Genomic DNA, 22,662 nt, shown 5'->3' with positions numbered 1-22,662 from the left:
ATTATAACTAAGGTGCACTAAAGTGCCAAACTACTGACAACTCGTGTCTTCAGCACAATTAGACACTCACCTATATAGTTTATCAGCAAAGAAAAGCTGATTTGGGGGTGACTTGTTCTTTAAAGTGTGTTGTACAATATCAAATAACAGAATAAATGAGTAAAAAAAAATAACCTACTTTAAAATCTTTCAGTAACACAGTGGAATAAATATGGAAATAATTTAGCTAAGTATTGTACTTTTTTATCCTCATAAAATCTAGCGTTTTGAAATGCTCTAATATTTCAGTACCTTCTGACAATGGAAATATTAAAAAAAGTTATACAACAAAGATCTAAAGAACATGTAGTACTCAAAGATTGGACTGGGTGTAACTAGGCACTGATCTTTGATTCTTTAGCTTTGATCATAGCACTGAAAACTCTAACCTTGCGTTTATGTTTTCAGGTTCTTTAAGCCATTTCACCTGCATACTATGAAAGCATCACCAGCAGCATTTTCCATTGATCGGCTCCTTGGTCTGAACACTTCAGATGATATCTATAGATTTGAAGTCAAATGGTTTCAAGGGCCAGGACGTTCTGGTCCGTTGGTTCCTTATTCATGTCGGGGTTTTTTACAAACCTAAGCTGTGTGTTGAAGACTTTCCTATTACACAATAATGTTGGAACCTAAAAGGAAAAAGTGAGAGGTCTATGTTGGTTCAAGAAAGTTAAACTTAAAGATCAAGTTCACTCATTATTTATATTTTCAATACTAAAAGCCAAGTTCTCCAGAATAAGCCTTTCTCCATCTGACAGTTCAGAAACGACTAATGCACAGCAAGTATTTAAAGATTAAGGTAGATAAAAACTAATTAGCGTTTCTTTCAATGCAAATTTTGTTAAAATATATGTTAGCAAATCCATGTGGGGCCACCATGGAAACCGCAGACAAACCCTGTCGGCACCCAAATGGTTTGTTCATATACATCCACATTTTTTATCTTCACAAAATATACAGTATAAAGTCATACTACGTTAGAACGTTGTTAAGAGGTGTAACGGAATGAAATGACTGTTTTCCACCTAAAAGTCATTTTCCCCCTCTCCTCTGACACAGAACTAGTCTGCATGAGATATGGCCTCAAGGTCTCATGCATTTGCTTCTAAACTGCTTCTTTCCAGCTCAAGAGAAGAATGAAGAAAGGACTCTCTCCTTTTAATAAATCAAAGAACTCTATTTTTAATCAAGCTAATCAAACAAAGTGTTAGTCAATAATAAGATGTGACTAATCTGTGAAATGAAAATATTAACTACTTTATTATAATCCTATAGAATATAATAAGTAATATGACTTTAAATGTTTCCACTAGAACTGATCTCACTTAGCATTAAGACATGACAAATTGCTTTTACTGATCCAATCAGAATCTGCCAGATCTGACGGAGGCGTGGTTTTGGTGGTGCTTGGTAAATCTGTCACCTTTTCATTCGACCATAAACCAAAACATTCGAAGTATAAAACTATGCCCACGTCATCTTTAACGCCAGTTCAAAACGTTCTAGAGAAGTGTCGGAGTGGCCAATCCGTAACTTTCCTCTTCAGCCGAAAGAACCAACGACAAGCTGGATAAAATCGGTTTCTGTTCCAACTGCTGCAACGGTTCCTTTCAGAATAAAAGCTGAACCATCACGACCCAGTTTTGAGTCTTGTTAGATGCCAACAAACTGCTGTGACCCAGAAGTATCTCAAGACTGGTGATCAGCTGCCGCGGCTGGTTCTACAGGCTTTGGCACCACAACGGTCAAGCTGGACCTTTACACCTCCTGATCTAGACGGGGACTTCCGCTAAGGGTACGTAGACCGACTGAATGGCGTTGAATGTGTTTATGAATCTCCTAACCAAAGCTTGGTGCGAAGACATCACATTTATTACCCAAAAGTCCATCAGATTGATTCCATATTCATTATGGAATCTCATGTCTTAAGGGTCATTAAATAACATGTAAATTAACTCATTACAGAGGCATGAAAAAATGTTTTAAGCTAGCTTGTTATCCAGATTTGCTATTGTAGCTTTTATAACAAAAACTTATTTTTGACTACAGGACATTAAAAAAAACATTACCGTATCAACTGTTTATATAGTTGTTTGTAATGCTTTATTTAATAGTTTATTGAAACTTAGTAACACACCAAGTAACGTTAATAAAGGAACCCTTATTGTAATGTATTACCGGCTTTGAATTTGAAAACGAGACTTTATCATCATTATGAACTATTTTAATCTTATTTCAGTCAGGAATGTTGATGTTTATAAAAATTAAATTATCAATGTTTTATCCATTTCTTAACAAAAGCACAGCAACATCTATCACTCAGACGTCCTTTAATACATTTTACAAACTGGATAGGTCAGCATTTTTAGTATTTTGAAGCAAATATGCAAATAATCCTTTGCTTTTACATCGTTTAAAGACTTGTATTTGTGAACACTGCTGGAGCTTTTTGTTGCTTTTCATTATCTCTTATTTTGCATAGTAGTGAGCCACAAACGAAGAAACAAATTCTTTAATCCTTTGTGCTGCTTGGGTGAAGAAAACAGAAACAGAACAAGACTTGACGCACTCAAAAGTGACTGCAATAATACTGAGAAATAAATGAGCGTTATAATAAGAATGCAGCACATTTAGACATCTGGATCAGTGAGAAACAACAGCTGCAATGATATGCAATACTGACAGAACTGACACAGCAAATTAAATGTCAAATTACTTCCAGTATTCTTCTTTATATATTTTTAACATATGCAAATTAAACTAACAAACAACAAAAGTTCCTTTTCAGCTCCTTTTATGGCAGTGGTGTTCATTTGTTTTCAAATGAGCTATTTAAACACACCTTTTCTAGTCTGACACAATATAAAAATCAAAATATGTAAAAAGCACAACAAAAACAAAAGGTATTAAAATACTATTTACGGCTTGAATGTTTTATTTACACTTTAGGCAGGCAGTCTGCACATATAAATCATCTTCATCAGGTGGAGAGACCAACTTTCAAGGCTTTCAAAGAGATGCTCTTCCCCATCTTCCTGACTGCAATGCATTATGGATCCCCATCTGCAGGCGGAGGCTGGCACAGCTTGTACAACCTGATCAGAGAAACATATACGATGTGACATTTAATTATATTCAACATGCAGCACCTTAAGGAAATAAAACACGCACAGAAACACAAAGCAATGATCTGCTAATTGGTTCTCGAGCCCAGAGGCTGCAGGAACGAGTTTTCAGAGGTTTAGTCGAAGTTTTAGGAAGAAAAATACTTCTGATGAATCTGCTGCCATTAAGCCACATGTGTGAGTTTTGTTTCCCATTTCGTAAAATACATTTGAATGTTTAACAAAATGTACAGAGACTGCAGTGGTTTAGCTTCACATCTGAGTGCTAATCATCCTGCTACTTAACTGTAGATGTCAATTTTACTAAAAGGTTCAAAGGGCAGCCTGTCTCAGAAAACCGGCTGTACACGTTATAGCTAAATGACTGAGGCAGCCCTCCTCCTCTACTTAGTGCTGCGTCTTCAACCTAATGTGAATTAAATGAGTATTTGGCATCAGCATTGCTTAGAAAAGCGGACAGATGGACTTCAGACACATACCAGAGCTGCAGGACTGCAAACCAGACAGCATTTTGTATCTTTGTATAACTGTAGCGTAAAATTTAAGATTTAAGGTCATAAACTAAATCCAAAACCATGGTCTTGAATCAGAAAAGGGTAGAATGCCTTCTCTAGGTCAGGGACAAGGTCCCTCCTAAGGTGGAGGAGTTTAAGTATCTCGGGGTCTTGTTCACAAGTGAGGGAAAGATAGAACGTGAGATCGATAGGCGGATTGGTGCTGCGGCTAAAGTGATGCGGGCGTTGTACCGATCTGTCATGGCGAAGAGCGCTCTGAGCCGGAAGGCAAAGCTCTTGGCTGAAATTAGTTTTCTGTACAGGGTGGCTGGGCTCTCCCTTAGAGATAGGGTGAGAAGCTCGGCCATCCGGGAGGGGCTCAGAGTAGACCTGCTGTTCCTCCTTGTCGAGAGGAGCCAGTTAAGGTGGCTCGGGCATCTAGTTATGATGCCTCCTGGACACCTCCCTGGTGAGGTTTTCTGGGCATGTCCTACAGGGAGAAAGCCTAAAGGAAGGACCCAGGACATGCTGGAGGGACTACGTCTCTCGGCTGCTCAGGGAAAGCCTTGGGATTCCCCCCGGAGGAGCTGGCCCAAGTAGCTGGAGAGAGAGAAGTCTGGGCCTCTCGGCTTAAACGGCAACCCTTGCGACCCAACTCCAGATAAGCAGAAGAAAATGGATGGATGGTCATAAACTAAGATACAATGAAGTAAGTTAAACAAAAGGGGAAAATTGCAAATAAATATGTCTAATTAGAGGAAAATTAGATCAAATAAATTGAACAGTGGCAATTTAGGAGTTCTAGTGACATTGTTGAGTGGCCATATTCGAGTTGCAATGGCAAATTTGGAAAACAAATTTGCTATAAAATTGTTTTCATGCCTCTTAACAACATTCTAACAGTATTGTATAGTATAAAAATGTTTTAGAGATTAAAAATTAATTAACCAAGTTGCTCTCTCATATGTGTCTAAAAACCGCTGCCAATAATTGGACATCTGGTTGTCGTTCTCGCCGAACCGCCATATTTCCCTGGGTCCTTCACTCAGAACACCACTGTTGTGAGAGGTTTTCTTAAAAAAGTTGTGCTTAATAAAGTTTCACATCAAAGTTAACATGTCAAGGCAAACATGAGTTAGCACAAACACTGTTTCATTAAATCAAGTATTTCAAGTTCTTCCGTCCACAAGCAGTTTTAAATCAACAAGATTTCATTTTAAATGATGCTTTATCAAATGTGCCCAAAGTTGCAACAAGCAATTATTCATATAAATTTCTATTTAACACAGTATATTCAAAACTAAACTAATACATGTTTTATAATACTGTGTATTGTAGGTACTTTATTTAAAATCTACTAACCTAGAGTACATTTTTATACCACTAAAGTATAAAACACTAGTATTTACATGACACAGAAGCACGGGATTGTTTTACCTCGGGACTGATGACGGTGTACGGTCCCTCACTCCCAAATTCTTCGCAGAGTTTTGAACTCTTGCTCCCTAAAAGACAAAACGGACACAAATAATTCATGAAATGATGATCAGGAGCTAAAAATACCAAAAGCGACAAGATAACCTGCATTATCATCAAGACTCAGGACTAAAATAGGCATGATTCAGCTTTTGGAGGATGAAATGGTGAGAAGTCTTATTTCAATAGTTATTCTTTTGATTGTTTTTTTTTTTACGCTGGAGGAAAATTTTACTAACATCAGAATTAAGACTCATGGAACGCTTTTATTGTGAAAAGCTGTTGGGCCAATGATGCAGCCTTGATTGGACACCACCTTGGCTTAAAGCCCATTTCTGGTGACCTTTTCAGTTTAATGACATGAGTTTCCCCAGGTGAGACGACTTCCTGTCAGGCTTAGAATGACGGACAGTGAACACCAGGAGTAAATGTATAAATTATAAGCTGAACTACATCCTATAAATATTGTAGAATATAAAGCAGGAGTCATGTTGTGCAGAGAAAAACACTAGAGCTGTACCTATTAAGTTATTCTTTTCTTAATGATTGAAGTAAAATAGTTCACCCCAGAATGAGTTTTGCAAGAAAATCAAAGCAAGTTGAAATGGATTTAGAAGATTAGTAGGATGCCTGTGTGTTTTGCACATTTTATTGTGCACAGTCAGGAGCATGTACTGTATTCCTTTCTAAAGTCTCTTTATTTTGCTGACTGTGTGAAGAGTCTGCCGATCCACCCCAACAGAGTTGCAGGACATCTGCACTCAGACCTTTACCTGCTCCTTTCACATCTGTGCTGCACACACATAAGCAAAACTACATAAAAATACACAAATCATTTTTTAAAGGGGTCGTGAGTGTCTCGTCGTTTAGCTGCGAGGCACCGAGAGAGCATCCAGCTGAAAGTGCATTAGCTGACCCACTGGTTACAACTCTGCCATTTGCCATCTTACTGTCAGCTCAGAGTTACGTCCGGACAAACGGATAGCATCAGCATTTACTCGATTTCTATCGCAGTCATCCATTCTCGTGCCTCCAGACAGAGATGCCCCCTGATGCCACTGAAGGACGCAGGACCAAGAGATGACCAGTTGGGATACAATGCAAAAACAAAAATAAAAATTCCCTTCTTATAGAGTGTAACGTGAGGAAATATGGGTTTTCTATCACAAAGGTGGTGCTGGACACAGCTAGGTCAAAGCTGGGTCATTGAGAACTTTCACCCACAGATTAAGTCCTGAACGCCAGCGAGTCTGGGAGGAAACCATAACATCAGCCACCTGCAGTCTACCAGAAGATGTGTTTACATGAGTTGTACCCAGACCAAGTCAAAACATAAAGTTTAAACTTCTTTTTCTTGATTTTAATGTTAAAATAACCATTATCATTTTGCTCATTATAAATGTGTTTAATCAAATGAATGGTTCTTATGCTTTGGGGTAATTATAATGGATTAATGAATCCACACTTAAGTAGATAATGTTGAATGTGTGGTACTGACCTTCACACTCAAGCACACAAACATTCACACACACCCACACACATCTTGCCCACAGTAAACTCCAGACACATTTGATGACGCACATGTTTTGCTTTGAGAAGAGAAAGGTTTTTGGTAAGTTTCAGTCTTTTGTAGTCAGTTCGTGTTGGACAACGAGAGAGAACAGACCTGAAAACCAAAGGGGGGGCAGAGCCTGTTGGCTCGTTCTTCCCCCCTTTCACGCTGTTTCTGCCACGCCAGGCAGAATAGCTGAATCGCAACTTCTAACGCAGACTCATTACCGAGTCTTTTGATTTCTGAGTGAATTAACTTAAGAAAGCGCGTCGACAAAACGCTTTACCATCAACGTGTACCGAGGACAACTCTGGACCGGGTCGCAGCGCATCTTTGTCTTTTCTGCCAGCCAAGGTGCCCTGGATGAAACATCCTAAGGTGACGCCCCGGATCCGAAAGAGGGTCCAAAAGAATTCGGTGAGACAGAACACGGTGTTTAGCGTTTTGATGCATCTTTTCAACTAAGAGCCTAAGTTTATTCAAACCATCACTTTTCACTCAGACACCTGGTTCTTCCTGAAGCAAAATCAGATGCACTCACGCACCCATCCCAGCTCATATCACTCTCACCATCACAACATTCTCAATCTTCATAAATTCATCAGAAGGTCTATTTGAGCCAGAACAGCATATCAACTGTTAAAGAGATTGTCCCACAAAGTTACTAATGTTGATTGTATTTCCTGTTTGTCAATTTCAAAATCATTAGTTTAATTTGAAGAATTAAAACTTTTAAACGTCAAACTGGTTTCCTCATTGAACTGAAACACAGACACTCAGATATTATCGGCAGTTTATGGATGAAAACAACCTTTGAGTCTTCTGAACAATATAAAATTTGGTTATTGATTTATTAAAATTAATATTCCGAATTAATACGTAGCATGGTTTCTCTTTCATAAAAGAGCATAAATCCATAACGCTACATTCAATGGCGAGCATATCCAGACTTCTATATCTGCGATTTATCTGATTTCTTACATCTGAAAGCTACAAACAACGCTTTTCTCTGTGTTTCACTTTGATGTCTTATTTTGAAATTAACCGGAAATTGTTCCGCTGAAGTCACTCTTCCGGGAGGCGTCCTGGTGGAAACTTGACCGGGAAGATCTCCGATCTCAAATTGACCGCAAATTACAGACCTAACTTTGATTTATCCCATCTTCGCCTTCGGAGCGAACGTGTGAGTTGTGCTTTTGACTAAATTCTGTCCATTTTGACGCGCCGCCGCGTCTCTAATCTAACCTCAGGTCGGAGAGCTACGTTTCCGCTCTGACCATTGCTGGGTGAGCTACCGTGTGCAGCTTATCCTCAGTTCCTAAAATTATCACTAAATTCTCCGAACCTCCGAACCGAGACTAACTTCTCGGACACCTTTTCGTCTCAGTGTGTTGACACTGTGGGCGAGCTATTGTGGAAAATATCTCCATTGCATGGGCGACTTATAGAAACAATCTGAACGGAATGCCCGTAGGCACCTACTGTTGCTTGATTGCACGGTAAACGTCGTAAGCCGGGTTATGGCCGTCACGCGTTACTGCATTCAGATTGCGTACGTTTTTTGAAGTCCGTATTACAAGCGGGGCGAGATGCCTACTTGTTAATCGGGAAAATTTAAGTCTGGTCGCTACAGACAAAGAACGCTAGACCTGGCCGGAGAGCTAAGCTAGCACCACAGTTAGACAAAAAGGGAACGCGTCCCGTTAGATTGTCATACCATTTCTGACACAGTCAGTCTGTGTCCTCACAAAACCCGCATTGGCGGTGGTTCTTGTAAATCGCTACGGTGTGTAGAATCTACATTTTGCTACGTTTGTCCGTCTGACACCAACACGGCAGCGTAGGGTTTGTTATTTTTTTTTATTATTTTTTATTTTGGACCGGTGAACGGGTCGGCTTTCACAGCCTCCGTTGCTCGGTTCCATGCCTTTTTCTTCCATCTTGTGAAGTTTGTGGTAAACAAATATTTGACGATTAAAAAAACTCAAGAATTGTATAAAGTTGAACATAAGTTGGATATTCAACAGGAATTTTAGAGTTAGAAGTCTTGCAAAACAGAAATATATGAAAAACCAATTAAAAATAACTGTCGTAAAAATCTAAATCTGTTAAAAAGATAAAGCGCTTTACAGGAACAAAAAAAATTATTAAAATAAATAAATATATCGTAATGTTTACCCTGCGTTGGCTTTCTAGCGCCACAGCTATGAAATCAATCCCTGCGCTCTCATGGCCGATGCACAGCACCGAAACATTCCGCGTGCTGTTACCCCTTTCCCCACTCTCACAGAAGCAAAACGCTCCGCAAATGCAGCTCAGGCATTCTAAACCACATGCACATGGTTCAGGGAGGTTTCGCTCAGACAAGTGAAAAGCGAGTTGCAGTAGTCTAGGCGTGAGAAGGTGAAGGTGTGTATAACAATCTCAAGTTCAGAGCGAGACATACTACCATAGATGTCTATACAGTTTTGATGGCAGGGGCCTTGCAGGGCCTCAGATTGCTCTAATGACCTTTTGTACAACTCTTCAGTAAGGATGGGAGCCATTCAAGTAATCAGCTTTCTCATATGACATTTCATAGCATGGAAAAATGTAAAAGACATTTCGGTCCTCACTATTAACTGAGGTCCTCATAAGTGGTAAGGCCATGGTCCCCACTATGTCATAAAAACAAACTCACACTCTCACACACATAAAATTAGAATTCCTTCTGCTCTGCTTCTGTATTTCACATCACAAAAACTAATAATAAAAAAGGAATGTATGTGCTGCCCTTGTGGCTGCAGTCCCACCTTCCATGAACTATAATTTGAAGTCCAGCGAAATCTCAGCCTCTTGACTAACCTCTCCACTTCAAGTGGCTATATAACTATCAATGACAACACTTCTAACGAGAGTTTGAGCTGAAGGCCAAGGTCTGGTCATGGATAGACAATTTTATGGGGTGAAAATCTCTGTGTCAAAAGAAGTGATGGAAATTCCACCCTTGACCCAAAACAGGCATGAAGAAAAACCTGAATCACATTTTGCTAAAACAGAATTTAACAACTTTATTTTCTAGAAGGGGTGGAGACATTTTAATTACTAGATTTTCTCAAATAGCTGCAAAATCACAGGAGGCCATACAACTAATGGGGCAGTAGGTTGGGAATCATTCTAGAGACTTGCTGCTAATGGCGCTGGTGCTCAAGTTGGTTGCATCCTAATGACTGAGCCATCAGTTCACCAAAGTTCCTGATTCCCGATGAGATTCTTAATCTGTTATTAGTCCTTAATTCTTTGGTAGAAATGATGAGCATTTGTGAGAAGATTGAAATAGCATATGAGGTGACGCATGACGATGTAAAAGACATTATGTAGACAAGAACCATTAATTATATTAGGACCTGTATGGAGAAATAGAAGTAAACATTAGCATACAGCTATGCTTTTCTTAAACATCAAACTCCTAACCATTTAGTTCTCAAAGCGGGGCTCTGTAGCGTGACATCATCAAGGAGAGGAGGAGGGGATTTAGAAATTTGAATGGCCTTAGTTCCCGCCCCCTCCCCTTCAGAAGGAGCATAAAGCCATGCGTCATACAACGCACATAAAAAACCTTGTAGCGCTAAAGGCTGGCCGCTGTGATTGGATGTTTTTGATATGTTCCTGCTCAGACCCACCTGATTCAAACTGTTGAATGATCGCCTCAGCCTTCATCTGGTTCTGCAGGAGCTGCTAATCCCTCAGTTTTAACAAAATCTGCAGCGTTCAAGTAAGGAAACATCTAAAACAGACAGGAAACCAGCACTCGCAATGGTAGCATGCCCCTGCTAATGCTACAAAAGGCTGAAGCAACAGTCCGATGCAGTGCAATGTTTAACACTAATCATGAAGCACCAGCACACAACAGATAAATCCCTTTTTGTTCCCCTCTATCTTCCACAGTAGGCTTGAAGTTTGCAGACTTGCATTAATTCAATGCAGGTTGAGTTAGCATTCAAGCTAGGTTGATGTGCTGAGCTGACAGGTTAGATAGTAGGGTTGTAAGAAATTATCGCTATGGCAATTTATCATGATGTATTTTCCTGTGATATTATATCCATATTCAAAAGCCGTGTATCGAATTTTTGAATAATTTACATGCAAACTTTTACATATTTTCTTTTCTTTTGGTGCAATTCAGACACCGACTGCTAGTTTGCAGCAGTGTGCAATGGGTTCTGTTTCCACCACTGAAATGTAGATCCCTCTATTATGGTTCAGATACCTCATGTTAAACATGTTTGGACTGTTTATCAAAATTTCCTACATTAATTTCAGTCTAAAATAATTGCTAATGTCGTCTGGCTGAATGTATCACATCATATTGTGATATATCGTATCGTCTACCCTGTATCGTGATATGTATTGCATCACCAGAATTTCACCAATCCAAATCCATATTAGATAGATAAATGTAAGCATTTTTAAGTGACTTTAATAATGTTAAACTACATCATTCCCACATTAAAACTGTTAATTCTATATTTCCATAAGAAATCAGTAGATTTGTTTATTAAACGTAAAGGGGCATTATGGAAGTTTGACAGCCAAAACAAGTATATAAATAATAAATTTCTTCTTCATACATTCTCCTGCAATGCCCTGGTCCTGTAGAATGAGCCCTGGCATATTTACTGTGATTGCCTCTTTTTCTGTAAAATCACAGAAAAAGAGAGCTGCTCGGGTCGAGCAGGCTGCTTCATGCGAGTTCACGCTCAGGCATCGCCCTCCAAACCATTCTTAAATGGTACAGATACAAGTAACATCACTGGTGCGTTAGCTTGCCTGGTAAGACATCGGACTTTCGTGCAGAAGACCTGGGTTCGATTCTGGATGTAAACATAGTTTATTTAGAGTTTGTTTTACATTAATGGTATATTTTTTACAGTAAGACGCCCAAATTTTTGAGACTCGCCAAACGGCTTTGAATTCACAGATAAAGATGTGGGTTCAACTTTCATTTTGGAACAATTTTTCAAGCAAGGGAAGGGAATGATCTGAGCATGCAGGAGGACTGACCCATCATAAACCTTTGTCGGCTGTGCTGAAGAGAAAGGTACAGAACCAAATTATTTAATTAATTAGCTGCGTGTTCTCCTGTCCTCTGACACACACACACACACACACACACACACACACACACACACACACGGAGCTGACTGTCTCAGCTGTTATTTTCGTTAAGGAGTGCGCATGTACAACATGCGCACCTCGTGCACGAGCCTACTATTGAAGCTGCCATTACGCTTTTGGCCTGAGGGGGCAATCACGAGCCTAAAAATTCAAAACTCCGTGAAGTCCTTTTAATTTAGTTTATATGCAAATCACGCACCTGTTTCCTCATGACATCAGTGGCCTGCATGATGCAGCGAGGAGGAAGGCCATGGTGTTGAGCCAGCAGGATGGCCTGCTCCAGTGTCACGCTCAGAGTGCAGCTGTTGATCAAATGTAGAATAAAAGGTGTTAGCTGTTGTTCTCACAAGGAAGCCGAATCACGTATTGTTAATGAGTCTGTAGTAATGTTTGCCTAGAAATCCAGACAAAGCGTAGCAGTATAAATGTGTATCTAGCCATGCTAGGCAAACGTAACTTTTGGTAAAATAAATAAATAAGGTAGGAAAATATGAACTAAAACACATTTTCTTCCTTTTTTCCACTGCTACTGAAAATTCGCAATCACCAAAGCAAACTTACTCAGTTTTCCAACATATTTTCATGCCAAATAAACCAGCTTCTGAAAAAATCCCATTGCCGGCTCATTTTGGGCTCCATCCACGATCTGTCTCTTTCTTTGATAAAATTTATGTCGACAGCGTCACATTTCCGTGAGCACATTTTGATCCGTTTGCACCATGTCATCACGTTCCATCTGTTTGGCCTTTGCTCATCCTCACTAATGAATCATTTCACTTGATTTCAGTGCCAGTGAAAGGCAGTCCCAACAAGCAGAGGAACACCATATATAGGGACAGAAATGCAGGATTGATGCTTGTAGAAAAGGTCAGAGGACAATGCGTTTTCACCATCTAAGGTGTGTGTAGAATTCATAAAAACTTAGTTTTCCATTCCATACATTCACCACACACACTTGGTACAACATGTCTAAATCCTTAGAGTCAGTGACAAATGTCAAGGCTGTTGGGGTACTGTCAGGGACTTGCACAAACCAGCCAGAGAAGCACTGCTCATGAGACTCAAAACTCCATTTTATTTTGGAGCAGCTTCAAAGTTAACAGGAACTTTAACTGAGGCCCTGTCCACACGTAGCCGGGGATCTGCCAAAACGTAGATATTTTTCTACGTTTTGGCCTGTCATCCACACGAAAACGGAGTTTTTTCACACAAAAACGGATCTTTTTAAAAACTCCGGCCAAAGTGGAGATCTGTGTTTTCTCCGTTTTGGGTGTCTGCGTGTGGACAGACAAAACCGGAGTTTTAAGGTCCGCAACGTCACTTTCCGCGACAAAAAATGCTGACATCACGTGTGCGACCTGTGTTTACACTAGCCGGCATCATGGAAGCCCTCAGAGCTGCGCTCTGTCACTACCCGATCCATCAATTGTCCAAGCGCTTTTTGCTTGTTTGTTTTTGCAAGCGGAATTACTGCTCCTTGCGGAAGACCACAGACGAAGGATGAGGTTAAGAACGGGGGAAGTACTGCCGCCTACAGGTCTGGCATGTCCTTAACAACGTATTTATCTGGGTACGTGTGGACAGAGTTTGTTTTTAAAACGCGGTGGTGTGGATGCAAGTTTTTGGAGGGGCGGATATTCGTTTTTAAAAAACCCCAGCTACATGTGGACTAGGCCCTAATCACAGCACAAGACACTCTATCCAGAAAAAAAAGACATTTCAGACACACCAGGTTCAACTTAAAAAGCGGCTGATCAGACCACTCTACATACAGGAGGGGAACAATTAACATACAATTAACGCACACATCCTCACACAAACAAACTAACCAGTCTAGTCAATTCAGGTAACTCAAATAACTAAATCATAATTACAAACTTCCTATCCATAACAGAAAACATCTACATTAAATTAAACACAAGCATAAACATGAATCTCCTCTCCCTTGGGAGTTGGTAGATCCCAGAAGTGCTGATTAGGCTTCCTGAGGAGATGAGCTGCAAGTGTGAGACTCCATGGGAAACTCCAAGTCACTGAGGTGACAGACACTGCTGTCACAGTGACCCTTCTATGATAACAAGCAGCACTAGTGTATTGATCCAGTGTATTTTCACTGCAAATGAAACTGTCCAAAGCTCCAACGCTGCCAGGTTTGTCTCCTTCTAATAACAATGCCTTGACACCTGAGTCATTTGTGTATTATCTCCTGCTCCCATAATAGGATTTAATGCTTAATGAAAAGTGAGAAGAAAAACATTGAGCTATTGCAGCCAGAATTTGTTGCTTTAGGTAAATCAGATCAAGATTTAAACATCCTCTCTGGTTTCAGTTACATATGTTTATGACAATCTGACATGATGTGATTAAAGTAGCAAACCACACAAATCATCTGGAGAATGTTCTGAGAGATATTGCTGTAAAATACAGATAAAAGTCATTTTATGGGCCACCACTGAATATTTTGAGAGCTCTTTTTGAGCTTTAACACACTGACTGAAATTCGTTTAAAAAGGAGTCACCCAGTGAGGGTCTTTAAATATCTCGTCAGCTGGAGCCAGATGAAGGAACTGCGTGCGTGTAAGTGTGTAAAGCACCATGGTTTCCAGTTTCATTAGCGCTGGTGAGATTGTATGAGATCATTTATTTTATACTCATCTGTTTTATGTCATTCCAGTACGTATCCCGTTTACAATCTGTGGTTCTCTCATTAATAAATAAGAAATGTGAGAGAGACTTACACAAAGGATCAGGAAATAGTAAAAGAACAATCAGAGAAGATGCCCTAGAACAAGTTAAACTATTATTTGAGTCTCAATATCATATGAAACTTTGTTGGGGCTCACAATGGTCCAGAAGCCCAGACAAATGATCAAACAAAAAATAATAAATCCCTACAAATGAAAGGTTTGCCCCACCCACTCAACCAGGAAATGAATGTTAAATGAGCTGCATGCTGGTTGGCTGGTTTACCTCCATGGTGCCATGCTGATGCTTGAGATGAGTAACCTAAAAGATGCATTTTCCCTGAAAGCTCTGTGGCGCGTCCCTTCCCACTGGAAGCATTTCAGATGGGAATCAGCAGTAAAAGTATTCCAAGCAGGATCATGAAAGCAGCCATACATCGCTAGCCCAGTGAACTACGAACGCTTCATTGGAATCTCAACGGCCCCCTAGTGGCATTCTGGCGGGCCAATCACAGCTCTCTGTTGGGTTTCAAACCAAATAGAGTGCTGTAATTATTCCACAATGGTGGACAAATCACAGCACTCTATCAGCTTTGTGGGCCAATCAAGGCGCTCTATTGGCTTGGTGGGCGGGCTGATGCGACGGGGTGGAACCAGATTGCGAAAGCTTGTTTGAAACGGCTTTTACATCAAATTATGACTATTTGGACTATTGAAATAAACGCCTTCTTGGCATCAAAATTTGTCTTTAAAATTCCCGGACATCATTTGTGAAATCCACGGAAATATAACAAATGGGATTTAAAAAAATAGATTTATAGCTTCATTGACTTGCATTCAGTTTTTTCTTTGTCCTGGAGACCCATGGTCCTGAAGTAGATGGGCGTGACTTAGGCTCCCTATAATCAACAACAGGATGATTGTGGTTTTAAATTCTAGGAAACCTTCAAACAAATAATGAAATAAAGGAAAATGTTTAGGTGAGGAAAGTTTAGTTTATTTTTTGGAGTAGATTTTCTTTTTTTTTTTTTTTGTTAGTTTGTTTGATAAAAGAAATTTGGAGAGAAAATTCCCACCTTTCAATTCCTCCAAAGCCTTCAATAGTCCCTGAAAAGGTCGCCACTCTGATTAAGTCATATCCACATGACTGATCAAGTGCTTTGGTTTCACGAAGCTTACAGTTCTCAACGGCTGCATCTGATTTAAAAATTCTGAATGCAGGATAGTTTATTGCAGCACATTTATGATCTATCAATAATTATCGGCCTCTAAATTAAGCTTTGGTTGCCACAGTTTATGACTCTGAATGTGATTTGTTCTCTTCTGAACCGAACTCCTGATTCTGCAGCTTCTGAAGGTGAAGCAGCATTTAAAGAGGACACAAATAACTGGAAATATGACAGCAGTTGTCACCTGCTACATTATGGTGCACTTTGCCTGCATGTGTACCACTGAGACATACACACAGTGAGGATTGCAGGTTAATAAAGTAGCGGGACACGTTGCATTGACAGGACGTTTCTCTCAGAGCTCAGACAAGCGGGAGGCTCCCTCTGCAACCCTTTATCAAGCCATCAGTCTCATATAGTAAAGGCATGAATGCACAGGTGTGTGTGTGTGTGTGTGTGTGTGTGTGTGTGTGTGTGTGTGTGTGTGTGTGTGTGTGTGTGTGTGTGTGTGTGGACAGTGTATTCATTACTTTATGGGGACAATGTCTCGGGTTTATCCTGCAACATGGGGACATTTTGACCTTGTGGGGACATTTGGCTGTTCCCCACAAAGGAGAACCCCCTAAAACTTGGTTGTAGAGCTATGATGTGAATTAAACTTTAGTTAGGGTTAGGGTTAGGAATAGAACCCCATTGGTTAGGGTTTGGGTATGGGTTAGGCATGATTCAGCCACAAAAATGAATGGAAGTCAATGACAAGTCCCTACAAGTGTATAAATACCAACGTGTGTGTGTGTGTGTGTGTGTGTGTGTGTGTGTGTGTGTGTGTGTGTGTGTGTGTGTGTGTGTGCGCGCGCGTGTGTGTGTGTGTGTGTGCATGTGTGAGAGAGAGAGACGAAGACAAAAAGATATGAAAAGTGTCACAGTGTGAAGAGGTGGGGCATAGGACAGATGGGTGGACGAGTGTAGCTGAGGAGATGAAGATGAAAGATGAAAGCTGGAAGCGGGAATCAGCGGTGACAAACGATCAGGATATTTCCATCCTTTTGCGCTGATGAATAGTGCCCTCAGCAGCAGGTGAATTAGGCAGCCGTGTATAGAATTCAATGAGAATGGAGGTAATTGACCTGTCACCTTAGTCTGTAAAGTGTTCTGCCTAATTTAAACTGAGAAACAGCAAGCACTGTTCCTAAGAATATCCCTGCTGTCAGTGAGTGACAAAGAAAATTAGAAAATAGGGAGAAACTTTGATATAAATACAATATTTTATGTAATAAATTTCCACATAATCAGCATTCAGATTATGATTTGTGAATGGCCTATCTACTAACACACTTACTAAGGTCATTTTGTTGTAGTGTCCATCTTAAAACATCACTAAATAGTTTGTATCACTTTAATCTGTTGCTTTCAAACTGATTTCAGTGGTTCAAAATCACAGGCTGATGGTGACCTGGCCTTGTTGCAACAGGACTTGTATGTGTCGATAATTTTTCTTTGTGGCTTATTTTGTATCACTTAGCAGCTTGGTGTTAGCTCTAGCTACAGCAGGCTGCAGCAAGGTTGTTTACGACAGTTGTAATTTCACTTTTAACCAGTGGAAGGGAGAAGAGGAAAACTTATCAAGTTTTGCGTTAAAATGTGACGGCTCCAAATTATACTTAAGAAGACTCAAAGTGTCCCTAATAAGTCAGTCTTTTTATTTTTGGTGGAGGGAAAATACAGAGCACACTCACCGGTGAACGCCACTGTTGCACATGACGACGTGTGTGGCTCCCAGACGAGAGCAGAGCTCAGAGGCCACGGTGAGTAGCCCGACTCCAGAGGCCCCACAGGCCGTGTACTGGCAGGCAGCGGTGCGACGGCAGCTGATGAAACTCTCCATCAAACGGTAGAGCTCCTCTAGAGCATTCAACGGGCGCATTAACTGGGCAGAACCAAAGGCATAGACATTAGAGGAGCAGACAGGAAAATTGTTTTTAAGCAGAATATCTACAGATCGCAAAGTGCTGGAGGACACCTTCAGTACAGACAGAACCAATAAGAGTCGATCCTTCTTCTTCTCAGCTTGGTGCAGTTGCAAACTTGGATTTTGCATGCACACACATACTGCGTCATGCAAGTCTTTACGTAGTGTCACTGCAAATGCAGAAGGATGCTGAGTGCTCTCACCTTATCTATGAGTGCAGCTTTGGGTGCAGCGCTGGGCGGCATATTAGACTGATCGAGGAAGAAAGCTCTAAGGGAGAGAAGACATTTCATATTAGGAGTAATGAGAGCAGCCGTGAGACACACACTGCGTGCACTCAACAAAAAGTATTTATTAATTAAAGACAATGTTTGTATTTCCGAGTCAGCACCACCATTCCGTGAAATCAAAAACATTTCTCTGCATCATTAGGTCATCGGGAAAACTGGCTGGCTCTCTGGAAAAAACTGGGCCAGCTGCTTATTATGGAGAAGCAGCCTCCGACTATCAATCATGAGAGTAACTTGGGCACAGCAAGGCAGAAACACAGACTAAGCATCTCTCGTCCTGGGCTTGGCTCCAAACGCTTCATTCATTCACGGAATAGTCAGTCAGATGTGTGTTTTCTTCTCCCACCACAGGAGGCAGCACCACACTGGTGTCTGCTGTCTGCCGCAACGAGTCCGTCTGAGTGGTGCAAACTCAGCACTCAGTGACTCCATCAAATCTCAGCATTCCAGCAGGGAGCTAAAAATAGGAACCCACATTAATAATCCTAATAAAATCACCTACTCCCTTGCCTTTTTTTTTTTTTTTTGCCAGAGGCAGTAATAAAGTACAACATACAGGCCTTTAGTGCTGATTTCACACTTTTATTAACATGGAGGCATGTTGGAAGAAACAAAGGAAGAGTGATTGTTTACAAGAATCAACAGAGCTCATCCCATTACAGCTGAATCAATGCAGATGAAAGCCATTAAAATCAGGCTGAGACATTAATTATGGATGTGGTAATTCTTCCAAACATGATATTAATGGGGTTTATTAATCAAAGCAGAGCTAACATCTCTGACTAGAGAGAGTAGAATGGCAACAAGCCTCCCAGTTAAACAAAAAAAAAAAAAAAGATCATTGAGAACGTATGTTACCCACACAATGATGGAAGAAATAGTCTCACCAGAATAGGACTTTTTAGGCACAGAATTTATCATATTGGAGTTTTATTCTATGAAATTATCTATTAGAATTTTTTTAAACAAAGAAGAAGAAGAAGAAACTATCATTTCTATAGCGCCTCTCAAGACAAAAATCACGAGGCGCTTCACAAAAACAAAAACAAAAAATATAAAAATTGTAAAAATATAAAAACCTTTTCGAAAATGTTTAAAATATATTTAAAAGGAGCAAGAATAAGCTGTTGCAATTTAAAAGAAAAAATGTTAAGAAAGAGACAGAGTGAATAGGAAAGAGGGAAATCAGTGGATCCTGAGGAAGGTGGAATAACATTCAACAGCAAAAGCTTCGTCCACAAAGATTCTACTTCAAAGTTTCATATTCAATAATTGAACAACAGAATTTTAACAGCGAGAATTCAACAGCAAAAATTGGACAACTGAGGTGACCTCCTATGTTGTCACTCGATCGAGTAGAGTGGCTTTTTATCAAATTACGCTTTTCTCATGACACGATACCAGTGAGGTATTGACTCGATCGAGTGACGATTGCTTTGACTTGGGTCGCAAGGAGGTCACCTCAGTTTTAGAATATTTGCTGTTTGATTTCTGAAGTAAAATTGTTGCTTTTGAGTTTCTGTTGTAGAATTTCTGTTTTTGAATTTCTACTGTTGAATTATAGCTGTTGATTCTTTAATGTTAAAGTGTTGCTGTTGAATCTCCAGTGTTTCCCCTACATAGTGTCAGTCTCAAATTTCAATGTCAAAAATTCAATGTCTGAACAAACTCAGATTCTAGTGAGCTGTATTTCTTCCATACAAAATGAATTTATACCATGAGATGTATACCTCATCCCACTGGGGCTTAATACAGAACTTATAATTAGCTTAATACAGAACTTATAATTACACCTCAGAGCAACTTAATGAGATACGAGTCTCAGGAGTGAGGAAAATTTACCTAAGCTTCCTCCCAGATTTAGGTTTGGGCTAGTGACGAGTCATTGAAACGTTTTATACACCCACTTGTGGCAGCTTTCCAAGTATTTAATCCCCATCTGTCAAATTACGCATGAACCGTGTTGCACGCTCCACAAAACGACAATAAGCAGAGTTCGGTTCAGGGTTCAGATGGAGGTAATAGCCCTTGTAATTGATTCAAGATGGCTTATCAGTCAAAATATACAACCCAGTGAAGGTGGAATGTAGAGAGGGAAAATGTATATATAAGCTCTGGGGTGTAACACAAGAAAATATGTTTTAGGCTTATCTGGAGGCGTTTTCTGCAATATTCTATTTTCAGAAATGTCATGTTTTCTGGTTTTATAGCTGACTTGTGTTTTTTTTTTTGTGCCTGTGTGTTTTCTTCGATGTATTATTGTTTCTCCGCTCAGGGCTACCTGAAATGGTGTGTGTGTGTGTGTGTGTGTGTGTGTGTGTGTGTGCGTGCGTGCGTGCGTGCGTGCGTGCGTGCGTGTGTGTGTGTGTGTGTGTGTGTTTGCGTAGTAAAAGTAAAGTGGAAAAGTAAATAAAAGTAAGATAGAATCAGCTCAGTTCTGAAGCTTTTTTTATGTTTAGAGTATTTGATGCTATGGTTCTTTTTATGGACTTTTCCCTTTACAATAGCAAAGATGCACGACCAGGCAGAGACACGTCTAATTATCGTCAGACATCACTGTATCTACAGTGATTCTGTCTGACATCGTAACCGTTTCATTAGTTAATGGTATCGTTGGGGGCAGACAATCACTCTTGTGGTTCCTTTTATCTCTGACTAATGTTTCAGGTTTTGTTGACTCAGCAAAACAAATAAAACCCTGGCTGTGTAAAACTTGCTTCGTAGGATCGATCCTGGCCAAATGAGGACACTCTGAATGAATGTGAACAGAACCCTCGATTGGATCTGTAGACAGTCTAACTTCACCTTTAACGTGGTTCTCTTATACCCCGTAGAAAAACTTTCTCCTGTACTTCACAAGATCATACTCGTCAAGTACACAAGAACGCATTAGCGTGTTTCAACACAGACAAACAACATCAGGAACTCAGCAACAAGTTTATTCTCTTTGGTAAGAAAATACTCGGAGTCCTTCCCAAGTCCTGAATATAATCTCAGGTACGGTGTACATTTAAGGACATAATCGAGTCTGAGTTTGTCAGAAAACAGATCAATGAGAGTCAGACATCAGACCATAGATAAGAAAGCATCATGCTTTATTCCAGAACCCATCAGACTTCTGAATAAAAAGCATCAGAATAAAATGTTTCCAGTGGCATTTTTATTTCCACACCAGCAGCAAAAAGCAGCAGCACTGTGGACTGAATGAAGCCTCGTCTGTTAGACTGAAGAGGCTCTCACGTTGCCCAAAAGCCATCATGAGAAACATACTTCCTCTTCAGGAGTCTCTAATGACAAAATAAAAGTAGTCAAACTGCAAATGAATTGTGGTTTACGGACAATCTGGCTGAGGGGTGGAACAAAACCTCTTAGAAACACTGATTCCAGGATGAAAAGTAGTATTTAAGACCATACAAATGTGTGTTAACGTCACTCCAAGGGTAATTTAAATGCATAATCAATTTCCCTCTGGGATTAATAAAGTATTTTTGAAATGAATAAGAAATATGACAGAATTCTGCTTTATTTCTGTGCAGTAGTTATCAGTCTGCCTTGCATGCATTTGTCAGCTATTCTCCCAACTTCACCTCTCTGCTTGTGAAGCTTATTTGTTAACAGTTACAACAAGCGATCGCCATAAAGTAACAACAGCGAGACAGAAGAGACAAGATAGACCAAAACAGCCAAAGATAATAGCTGCTTGTAGTTCTTCCTGTAATAACTAAGCCCCAGTGATCACACACACACACACACACACACACACACACACACACACACACACACACACACACACACGCACGCACACCATCAGCCAATAGGCTCTCACATGAGGCTCTCATGGAGAATTTGGCTGCAAGCCAAACATGACCGACTCTGCGTGCAGCTTGTTTCATTTCACTGAGCCAATGAAAACACTGGATTCACTTAGTATTTGCTTCCTTCATGATAATAGCATGCTCAAGCAGCTTTTAGAACAGGAACAAAATTAGTCACCTGAGTAAAAGAAAGAGAAAAGACAGATGTGTTCTAAGAAGCAGCACGGGTGTGGGAATTACAGATTTAAAAAAGGGGAAATTCCACAAGAGACAGAAACAAAATGTTTAAAAATGAAAATGTTTTCTTTTTGGTTTCTTGCCTAATGTAACATTCAAAAAGAGTCACTTTGCTGTGATTATATGACCCCACAGAGGGGTGTGTGAGTCTGTGTAAATCAACACAAGTTCATGATGAATGACACTCATGGTTATTAATTTTCCCAACAAATCCCCGTTGTGTGTGTGAACATTCCCTTTAACCCCCAGAAACCCAAATTTAGAAAACAACTGTAAAATCTTTTTTTAACCTTTCACATGTTGTTCTAGGAGGCCAGATAAACGGGCCTATTTACACGTTTTAACAGCCAATAGTGTTGCAGAACTGAACAATAGGACCTATTAGCAATGTAAATGTGGTTTTAAAAAGAAAAAAAAAAGGGAAGGTTTATTTTTGTAGACTTGAATCTGATGTTGTAATATTACAACCGTGGGTCTCTGGGGGTTAACCCTCCCACTGTCCTAATGGGTGTGACCCTGCGAGGAAAGGTGACCATTGAGCAGGGTTGATGGTTTATCCCCTGGGTCCATGTGGCAGGGGTGAGGAGTGAGCACCACCTCACCCCTGCCACATGGACCTCAAGGGATAAACCATCAATCCTGCTCAATGGTC

The 22,662-nt window shown here is 40.2% G+C and overlaps 1 protein-coding gene across 3 annotated transcripts in view; it reads right to left on the bottom strand.

Moving 5' to 3' along the window:
* Positions 1-2,355: 2,355 nt before the first annotated feature.
* Positions 2,356-22,662, bottom strand: part of prex2 (phosphatidylinositol-3,4,5-trisphosphate-dependent Rac exchange factor 2) — a 152,016-nt gene continuing 131,709 nt past the window's right edge. For all 3 annotated transcript variants that reach the window (XM_015955247.3, XM_054751157.2, XM_054751158.2), the window contains exons 37-41: positions 17,872-17,938; positions 17,436-17,626; positions 12,046-12,148; positions 5,099-5,166; positions 2,356-3,137 (exon numbers count right to left, since the gene is read on the bottom strand). In XM_015955247.3, the coding sequence (XP_015810733.3) occupies positions 3,092-3,137; positions 5,099-5,166; positions 12,046-12,148; positions 17,436-17,626; positions 17,872-17,938 (475 nt within the window). In that variant the 3' untranslated portion in view covers positions 2,356-3,091. The remainder of the gene's footprint in view (positions 3,138-5,098; positions 5,167-12,045; positions 12,149-17,435; positions 17,627-17,871; positions 17,939-22,662) is intronic.

This window comes from Nothobranchius furzeri, chromosome 7 (genome assembly GCF_043380555.1).
Source record: "Nothobranchius furzeri strain GRZ-AD chromosome 7, NfurGRZ-RIMD1, whole genome shotgun sequence".
NCBI lineage: Eukaryota > Metazoa > Chordata > Actinopteri > Cyprinodontiformes > Nothobranchiidae > Nothobranchius > Nothobranchius furzeri.
This window is presented reverse-complemented; position numbering and strand designations above follow the sequence as displayed.